The sequence below is a fragment of the Musca autumnalis genome, unplaced genomic scaffold (assembly GCF_047663935.1).
Source record: "Musca autumnalis isolate F117 unplaced genomic scaffold, ASM4766393v1 scaffold_1, whole genome shotgun sequence".
Classification (NCBI taxonomy): Eukaryota; Metazoa; Arthropoda; class Insecta; order Diptera; family Muscidae; genus Musca; species Musca autumnalis.
The window spans coordinates 185,481,577-185,492,402 of NW_027411644.1; the positions used below are offsets into that span (position 1 = coordinate 185,481,577).

The 10,826-nt window shown below is 38.4% G+C and overlaps 1 protein-coding gene across 5 annotated transcripts in view; it reads left to right on the forward strand.

Moving 5' to 3' along the window:
* LOC141388811 (Y+L amino acid transporter 2) overlaps positions 1-10,485 on the forward strand; it is a 144,376-nt gene extending 133,891 nt beyond the window's left edge. For all 5 annotated transcript variants that reach the window (XM_073959200.1, XM_073959199.1, XM_073959201.1 and 2 more), the window contains exons 6-10: positions 3,287-3,501; positions 3,569-3,798; positions 3,945-4,197; positions 4,375-4,436; positions 9,945-10,485. In XM_073959200.1, the coding sequence (XP_073815301.1) occupies positions 3,287-3,501; positions 3,569-3,798; positions 3,945-4,197; positions 4,375-4,436; positions 9,945-9,947 (763 nt within the window). In that variant the 3' untranslated portion in view covers positions 9,948-10,485. The remainder of the gene's footprint in view (positions 1-3,286; positions 3,502-3,568; positions 3,799-3,944; positions 4,198-4,374; positions 4,437-9,944) is intronic.
* The last annotated feature ends 341 nt before the right edge of the window (positions 10,486-10,826 follow it).

The following is a 10,826-nucleotide window of genomic DNA, read 5'->3' on the forward strand; positions in this document are numbered from 1 at the left end:
TAATACGTTTTAGTACTTTTCGTACACTTATATGTCGAATTTTCAAAAAAACCTTTGGTTCATTTTTCTAACTCTCCATCAGTGACCCTCATTCCAAATTTCAAAATTCTAGCTCTTCCCGTCTGCTTAATCTAATTGGGTACCACAATTAGTACCTTTTAGTACTTTTCGTACCCTTATAGTTGGAATTTCCAAAAACCCAGTCTTATCTCACCCCTACACACCAACAACAACCCACACTCAAAATTTCAAGCTTCTATCTTCGCCCAGACGATACCATTATACGAACCTACACTGTACACGGTGCTCTTGAAGCAACTTTAAATGGAAGGTGCTTACACGTGAGAAGTTTTTGCGGATTCTGAAACTACAATGTACATAGATGACAAAAACCAAAAAAAACAAAAAAATCGCCGGAGCGCTTTTCAAATAAATCGCCATTCAAGTTGACATTTTCAGGGATTTTTAGGTTTTCACGATTTTGCTTTAAAACCGCAAGTCCTATCGAAATGGGACTAAAGAAAATGTTGTAGCTGTGGTAATTTTCTACATGATTGACCTTAATGATAATTTCATTATTGAGATACAGAAGTTCAAATTGGGACAATGCATTGACTGTTGACTGTATTGACTGCTAATGGTCCAATATTAGCCCGCTTTTGGAAGGTCATAACTGACTGGTGTTAGAAAACTTTAATGCTCATCATGATTTATGGCATTTGGCCCTAGGTAGTGAATTACCTGAGAGGTATACAGCTGGTTAAACAGATTGAAACCCCTACATTTTGCACGGTCAATGGGAACGCCTCTACAAGAATTAGCTTAGAGTGTCACATTTTGCCATACATAACCAATAAATGACTTCACCTGGTAACCCGTCGTTTCTCTTCGGTCAGACCATTTTCCTATAATCGTCTCCAACAGCACACCTTCATCACCTCTGAACGTCGCAATTTCCCAAGTGTGAAAGTTAATTGGTCAAGTCTCAGAGACTTGATATCAGATATCTTCCCAACCCTTCTAATGTTCGGGTAGCGAAAATACGTTCAGAGACATAATCACTGCTGCAGTCGATCGCTATATACCTGATGGTCGAACACACAAAGTAATATCAAATTTCCAAGCAAAGGCGGCACGTTAGATTAGTTAGATTAACTTTGTCGAGCCAAATCTAGTGATCCTAGAGTGAAGATGCGTTGGGTTAGTCGCTGAGCACAAGCGGAACGCGTGCGTAGATTACCTGAAGAGTTGCAACATTGCAACTTTCGAACCCGGGGAAAAAATAAAATAGGAACTCAGTTACGTTTAGAGACGTTACGCAGATTGATGTGAGGAGGTGCGCAAGTTGTTTTAATCGACCCTTTGTCGAGCTCCCTAGCACTTAAGGGCGAAGAGAAGAGTACTATGCTGTATTAGATATCTTCTAAAGAAGACTTCAAGCTGGCTTATGTCAAAAAGAAGACCTCAAGCAATCTTCTATCTAAAGAAGACCCCAAGGTGTCTCCTATCTAAAGAAGACCTCCAGTGGTCTTCTTTCTATAGAAGACCTCAAGCAATCTTCTGTCTATAGAAGACCTCAAGTCATCTTCTCAAGCGGTCTTCTGTATAAAGAAGACCTCAATCAATCTTCGGTCTATAGAAGACCTCAAGCGGTATTAAGTGTTATAGAAGTCCTTCTGGTTATAGAAGACTGTGAAGCACGCCACACTCAAGAGACCTTCTGGTTTTAGAGGACTGTCAAGCACTCCACACTGTTTGAAGGGATCGAGCAGGCTATCATCCGACCAATTTTGAAGCTTTGGATAAATAGAACAATAACTCTCGTTGAGTAAAACAGGAAATTCCCTAAGGTGGGTCAATATCTCCGGAACTGTTTAAAATCAACTGTCAAGCACTCCACACTGTTTGAAGGCATCGAGCAGCGTACCCTCCGACCAATTTTGAAGCATTGGATAAATAGACCAATAACTCTTGTAGAGTGAAACAGGAAATTCCCCAAGGTGCGTCAATATCTCCGGAACTGTTTAACGTCTACCTTTCCTAGATTCCACCTCCTCCAGAGAGCATTGAGATCTTTACGTATGCGGATGATTGTATCACCTTGGCGTCGAGCATTCTCTCCAATTCCATTTGTGAATGGCTGAACTCCCATTCGATCAACACCTTTCTCCGCGCGATGAATATGCAAATATCAACCAATAAGTCTACGGTCACTCTGTTCATCACATGGATTGCGGAAATGGGCACAAAGTTAAATGTCATGGTCGATGATATCAGAATTCCGACAACTAAATACATCAAAATTGTAGGGGTAACATGCCTCACGTTTGCTACAGCTATCTGCGACAAGCGGAGATGTAGGACCAAAGTCCTCAAGTCCCTAGCCGGTAGTCCTTGGGATGTATTCACATAGATGCAGTAGCAGATGCCATAAATACCTATCGTGTGAATGTCCATGTTTTGTTATAGACCTCATATAACGGTATCTCCCGATTTAAGAATTTTGTAGATTTTAGCTACATTTTCCAACCGGACTAGCTGTATTTTGACATCTAAGGTTGACAGTGGTCCCAAAACTTTTCCACAAAAAAAAAAACATAGGTATATGTTTTGGTATATAGCCCCAGAACCTCCAGACTTCAGGTATTTCGAGAATTTCAGCTACATTTTTTGACTGAACTAGCTGTAATTTGACGTTTATAGTCCCCAGTGATCAAACAACCTCTTCATCAAAAAAATTTTCAACATAGGTCCATGTTTCGGTATAGGCCCCATATAATGGTACCTTCCGAATTTAGGTATTTTGAGGGTAGGAAAACCTTACCCACAAACATTGTCAACGTGGATCCATGTTTTGCTATAGCTCCCATATAACGGTACCTTCCGATTTAAGGTATTTTGAAAAATGTGACTACATTTCTTGGCCGAACTACCTGTAATTTGACGTTTGAGGTTCCCTTGGCCACAAAACTTCTCCACCAATAATTGTCAACATGGCCGGCCCATTGCAGACATTTCTTGGTACATTTCCTGACTTAATTTAGGAATTTGGGGTATCCGTGCTTGAAAAAACTTCTCCACCAAAAATTGTGGACAGGAAAAGCAACTAATTATTCCATTTTAGTCCGGAATATTTTATGGTAGTGTTCAGCCCGACCGAACTTAACGTTTTTTTTTCTTTTTTTCGCCTAATGCTGAAGATAGGTTCCTTACATTATTTAGCGGGATTGAAAAAAATGTTTCTCAATCTTCATTTGTTTTTATGACTTCTTCAATTTATTTTCAGGAATTATTTGAACTTCATTATTGAAGAATTGAAAGATCCCGTTAAGAATTTACCCCGAGCCATTGCCATATCGTGTATTTTGGTAACACTGGTTTATGTGCTGGCCAACGTTTCATTCTACACAATCTTGTCACCCGATGAGGTATTGGGATCACAAGCTGTTGCCGTAACATATGCCGAAAGAGCTTTTGGTGCTATTGCATGGACCATACCAGGTATTTGGATTTGAATTCGTTAAAATTTTCGAATTATTTTACTCTAATTAATCATACTCTCATTTAGTGTTTGTGGCCCTTTCGACATTCGGTGCTGTAAATGGTATTCTATTGACTTCATCACGTTTGTTCTATGCCGGTGCCAATGAGGGTCAGATGCCTGAAATTCTAACAATGATTCAAATACAAAGATTTACACCCACACCTGCTGTCTTGGCTATGGCCCTGTTGTCAATGTTGTATTTGACTGTATCGGATATTTTTGCCCTAATCAATTATGTTGGTTTTGCTACATGGGTAAGTAGAAGACAAAAATAACCAACAAGAGAAATAAAAAGGAAATACAATTAAAAAAACTTTCTAATATATATTTTTAATTTTTTCTAATTTTTAATATTTTATATTGTTTAATGTCATTTTGTTTTGAATTTGTTTCTTTACAGTTAAGTATTGGTGTTGCCGTTCTCTGTTTACCCTGGTTACGTTGGGCCCAACCCAATTTGCCACGCCCCATTCGTGTACCCTTGATCTTCCCCATTGTGTATTTGTTGGCCACTGTCTTTGTCACCGTTGTACCCATGTATGCCAGTCCTGTTGAGACAGGTTATGGTATTCTCATGATCTTGTCCAGCATACCTGTGTATTTGGTATTTATTGCGTGGAAAAACAAACCAATGTGGTTCCAAAAGACTATGGGTAAGTTTGAAGGAGTTCTATATACCTACAACAAATTATATTTCATTGTAACAACAATAAATCAACTCATTTGCTCATTGGGCTTTTTTCTTCAATTTGAAAAAATATATATGTTTTTTCCACGTTTTATAATTTTTAATTTCTCAAACCCTAATATCCTTTTTAAAATTTTTATAGGTGGATTTACTCAAGCATTACAGAAAATGATGATGGTTGTCCGACCAAAAAGTTCCTCAAAGGTTTTTATTTTCAATTTATTTTGTTTTTAGTTTATTTTCTTGTTATTTTCGTTCTTTATTCTAGTTTTATGTTTTATCTAATTCCCGTTTTTCAATGCATGCTTCTCCATCCCTTGCTCTTTGCACATTTTCTTTCTTTTCTATAATTGTTTTTCTTTGCACAAAAATTTGTTTGAACATCACAACTCAACATTTAGTTTTAGATTCACAATTTTGTATGGTATTGGTGAATGGTTAAAATTTATAAAAAGAAATTCTCAGAGTTACAAAGTATGCCAGCAAAAACTTCTGACCGTAACTACTTACTAACACATTATTTTAACAAGCGCCGCACCTATTAAGTGGTTACTCTATGGCCACAAAAATTGGCAAATAAGCTGAAAAAACATATGATATATTTTAAAGATGGTTTTGACTATTCTTAATGCTGAGATTTAATATGCGAACTTCGGACTTGTAGTCAAACACTTACGAACATAGGGTGTTGTTTAAACGCTTGCATGTACATCGACATTTCTTCGTATTTTTGCTAACAAAAAACTTCTTTGCCGGATTGTCTTGGATATTCTGCATCCGGGTTCCAAAAGCCATGTGCGATGCGCTATTTCGAGGTAGATTTACGAACTTTGCCGATTTAGTAAAATATCGATCAACTTAGACCCACCCGAGCTAGTTCATTAGCTAATACTTTTCCCATTAGTTACAATGTGCTTAAACCCAGCAAATTTTGACGACATTGCATATATGTATCATGCAGAGCTCAACTGCAATAAAGACCTTGAAACTGCTGGAATCTCAACCAGAATATCCAAAGGTTGGAAATCTAGGATCCAATTCAGAGCAGCCTGTAGCTGCTGTAGACTGTAGAATGCTCGGTAAAATAATGACTCTGGGTCTATCTCCAGTTCTAGGAATGTGGCTGCTTCAAACGATTGTAACCACAAAGCTCCTGAAGTTAGTTGAGTAGGTTTGACAGGGTAATTGAAAAGGAGACTGCACCTTTTCATGACTTTTCCTATACAAAAGTTCACCGGTGATGACTTTTCCTATACAAAAGTTCACCGGAGATGACTTTTCCTATACAAAAGTTCACCGGAGATGACTTTTCCTATACAAAAGTTCACCGGGGATGATTTTTCCTACACAAGAGTTCACCGGAGATGACATTTCCTATACAAAGGTTCACCGGAGATGACTTTTCCTATACAAAAGTTCACCGGAGATGACTTTTCCTATGCAAAAGTTCACCGGAGATGACTTTTCGTATACAAAAGTTCACCGGAGATGACTTTTCCTATACAAAAGTTCACCGGAGATGACTTTTCCTATGCAAAAGTTCACCGGAGACGACTTTTCCTATACAAAAGTTCACCGGAGATGACTTTTCCTATACAAAAGTTCACCGGAGATGACTTTTCCTGTACAAGGATTTACTTGACTTGTACAAATTTGTACAAATTATTGAGTAAACGAACAGACCTATTGTGTTGCTGTACTGGTAGAATCTTTGTCTCCTCATGTACAAATAACTTGCGCACATCTTCGAATCAATCGGCTTAACGTCGCCAAACGTGACTAAGGCCCTATCTTCCTTCTTTCTAGGGTTCGAGAGTGACATAACCGTTGCCCACAATTCACTTATTTCGGCTCCACTGTTGCAACTCTTCAGATGATTTAGCCACTTGCTCCGCTTATGATCACTGACCAACCTACGTTATATCCCCGACTCTGGGGTCACTTTAGTTGGATCGACAAAGCTCATCACGCTAATTTGCTAATCTCGTCGGCTCTTTGGGAAATTTGGTCTCACTGCGGGTATTCGACCAGCAGGTATATAGGCTGCAGCAGTGATGATGACGCTGAACGTCCACTCTGCTACCCGAACATCAGGAGGCTTGGACAGACCGCTTGCTTCATCGTTGACTGATGAACGGTGAATCCAGACTATTTAGCTTTCCTATGATTGATGAAAGTGCGGCGTTCAAACGTGATGAAATCGGACGGTCTGCTGATGGAGTCAATTATGGGGAGATGGTCTAACCCAAAACAAACAAAAGGTTGCCAGGTGAGATCATCTGTCAGACCAGGTGACACAATGGTTATACCTGGCGAACTGTGGCACTCGACGCTAATTCTGGTAGAGGCGTACTCATTGTCCGTGCAAAACGTGGAACACTGGAACAGCCGAGGTAGAGTTGCTTAACGTATACATTCCGCTGATAAATAGCTGTAATCTTGGATATAGACCCAACATTAGCCCATATTTGGAAGGTCATAACCGTCTGGTCTTCGGGATTTTTAATGCTCATCATGTGTTGTGGCATTCGGTCCTTGGCAATGACTTGAGGGTTATAGTGTTGGCTAAGATTAGCACTATACACCTATGCTCATTTCCAAGAACCGCCACAACTCATGAGGAGAATTTAAGTCCTCTAAGACTTTAGCCCAAAAGTGGACTACTGTTGGGCTTATAACCTGGACTACAGCTATTTATCGGGGGGATGTGTGCGTTAAACAACTCTACCTCGGCTTTTCCACACCTGACTGCAACCCTATGCATTCTATGTACGGGTCAGTAAAGCCAGGCTCAAGCATTATAAGTATGTATTGAACAGACGGGTGCAAAAGAAAAGCTACTCCCCCAACTTCACTTCTGGAACGATCCTTTCGCAGTAAGTTGTAACCATCACAACGCTGAAAACTGCAGTTGTTTTTGAGCTTGGCTTCCTGCACAGACACGACCATGATATTCTTCCGGCCCATAAAATCCACTATCTTACCTCGAAGAAGGCCTCTCAAGGTCCTCTATAGTTAAAAGATCACCTTTTGAGATTTTCCATAAATAGAAGAAGACCTCTTGTGGTTTTCTAGAGACAGGCGAAGGCCTCATGAGGTCTTCTATAGATAAGCATAATACTATTGAGTCTTCTACAGACAGATAAAGACCTATTAAGGTTTTCTACAGACAGCGAATACCTCTTCAGGTCTTTTATAAACAGAAGAAGCTCTCTTGAAATCGTCTACTGACTGAAGAAGACCTCTTGAGGTTTTCTAAAGACCGAAGAAGACCTCTTGAGGTCTTCTAAAGACCGAAGAAGACCTCTTGAGGTCTTCTACAGACCGAAGAAGACTTCTTGAGGTCTTCTATAGACAGAAGAACACCTCTTGAGGTTTTCTATAGACAGAAGAGGACTTCATGAGGATTTCTATTGACAGAAGACTACCTCTGAGGACAGAAGAAGACCTCTTGGGGTTTTCTTTCTACCTTAGGAAATTTTCTTCTGTTGTTTATGAGCTTGGCGTCCTGCACAGCCACGACCATTATATTTTTCCGGCCCATAAAATCCACTATCTTACCTGAAGACCTCTTGAGATCTTCTATAGATAGAAGGCCTCTCAAGGTCGTCTATAGTTAAAAGATCACCTTTTGAGGTTTTCTATAGATAGAAGAAGACCTCTTGTTGTTTTCTAGAGACAGGCGAAGGGCTCACGAGGTCTTCTATAGATAAGCGAAGGACTATTGAGTCTTCTACAGACAGATAAAGACCTATTGACCTACTATGGTTTTCTACAGACAAGCGAATACCTCTTCAGGTCTTCTATAATCAGAAGAAGCTCTCTTAAAATCTTCTACAGACCGAGAAAGACCTCTTGAGGTCTTGTATAGAGAGGAGAAGACATCTTTTGGTTTTCCAAAGACCGAAGAAGACCTCTTGAGGACTTCTATAACCAGAAGAAGCCCTCTTGAGGTCTTCTACAGACCGAAGAAGACTTCTTGAGGTCTTCTATAGACAGAAGAAGACCTCTAGAGGTTTTCTATAGACAGAAGAAGACTTCTTGAGGACAGAAGAAGACCTCTTGGATATTTCTTTCGACCATAGGCAATTTTCTTCTGTTCATAGAATACCTATTTCAAGAGGTCTTCTACTGTCTGGAGGAGACAGTCCATAGAAGACCTCAAAAGGTATTCTTCTGTCTATAAAAGACTTCAATAATTCTAATTTTTCCATACAATATCTTTATAGATCTTATTTTGTCAATGAAGACCTCAAAAGATTGTCTTGTGTCTGCAGAAGACCTTAACTGGTCTTCTTCTATCTGGGGAAGTCTCTTTAGAGAAGTCCTCCAGAAATTTCTTCTGTCTATAGAATACCTCAATAGGCCTTTTCAAGGGTAGGGACAGCAACGCCTGGTGTTAAGAACTGCGTGAGCGGCTGCTGTTGGGGGGTGCTAAGGAGGGAGTCTCGTATTCTGATCAGGACGACGACTCACTGGGGCATGTGTTCACGCAGAATGCAGCGCACATTTTTTGGTGACGAAGTTTGTTGACCATTTTGAACCCCAATTGCCACATTTCTTCCAAGTTAAGCCGACAAGCCGACCGTTGTATGGGGACTATACCAAAACGTGGACATATGTCCACATTTTTTGATGGACAAGTTTTTTGACCACCTATAACCAAAAATTGATTTATTAACCACATTAGCCTTCAAAATACCGAAAATCGGGTTGTGCCCTTCTACGGGGGTTATATCAACACGTTGACCTTCATCCACGATTCGATACCTGACGGTACCATTAAATGGGGGCTATTCCAAAGCGTGGATATATGTCCACAACTTATGGTTGATACGTACTCGAACACGAAATGCTAATTGTAGCTAATTCGGTCAAAAAACATTGCTAAAAAACTTCAAAATACCTGAAATCGGTTGGTGCCGTTATATGGGGCACCTATGTCAACGCTTATAGTTGAAAAATGTTTTTTGACCACTTTGAACCCTAAATAACAAATTACATCCAATTTAGACCAACCGGGCGGTATCATTAAATGGGATCTATGAAGGGCGAATGGGACTAATGCATTCAAAATATACCAAAAAGTGGACCAATACCTTCCATTTTCAATATCAAAATTTCTACGGTTGTATAATATATTTGACCTAAATTTTATCCACCTACATATTTCAATCCGTTCGAATGCTAGAATGATTCCCACAGACTTAGGGACATTGCTATATCGATGTAGAATTGCACGCTGATCAAAAATATATAGTTTGTGGGATGACAAACTTAGTGTATCATCCATTATATGGTGCCACGGAGGTAGCCGGGTGCCTGGCCACCATAAATATTTCACTATGTACTAAATATGAAGTACACACTTTGTTCTTGTGACAGCTCTTTACATCTCTTTGGACTGCTAATAACTCGTTAAATAACCCATCATTTAAAACCATTTGTTGCTAGGCGGAACCGCTGGTATGTTTCGCGACTCTGAGAATTTGCAATTACTTATAAGTATGTATGTTATTCTAACATAATTAGTTTAAATTTTAAAAATGGTAAACATGTTCTAAAATTTCTAACATAAAAACAGATTCATTCAAATTTCCAAAAAAAAAAAATAAACAGGAATGGTGCATGCGGTAGTCTTAGAATACAATAATTTATAAAAAATTTATAAATTTCTAATATTCATATCTTTTTTCCTTCTATAATTCACAGTAAGTCTAACAAGGTTTTTGCAGAAAGTACTCATGGTCCTTGGAAAGACTAAACCAGCTCAGGTGTAAAGAAAAAATAGAATTTGCTTAACGAAATGATGATGATGAACAAGCAACTCCATAGAAACAGAGAATAACCAAGCCAAGCAAAAGGATCGATCCAGTAATAACAAATACAATAAAAAGAAAGAATAAAAAACAAGAAAAGCTGCTTTCACACAAACAATGGCATTTACATATAGTTTTTATGTTAACAATCTAAGGCTTTTATTATAATTAGTTTATTATTTTTTTTATGATGAATTTTTATAATTTTTTTCATTTAAGAAAATGTTCAGTATGTGATTATGATTTAATTACAAATCGTAAAAAAAGAGAAAACGAAAAGAAAACCAATAGTTTGTAATTATTATTTCCCCCAAAATAGTATCATGACCTTTTTACACATAAAATGCTTTTTGTAGTTATAGATTTTAAAGTTAAGTTAACAATAACAAAAATTCTGTATGGTCGAATAAAAAGGAAGAGAGAGAAAGAGAAAATTTATGATTCTCGAATGATTTTCTAAAACAAAATCCCCGAAAGCAAGAAAGCTGAACTTAACTGCCATTAGAAGACAACATTTTAAACTCCTACTTCTACCAACTACCTAATAATGGGAAATAGAACAAAAAATGGATTTATCTCAGACACACCCACTCACACACCTGTTAGTGGACCACATTGGTATGTCCCCCAAGCCAACACACAACATCATTTGAACATCACAAAACATATCCTCAGAAAACAACCACAGATACCTTGAAAATTTGCCAACCCAAAACAAATTGTAGAAGAGAGAATTTATATTATTAACTTTTTTTGTTATATAAAAGAAATACAA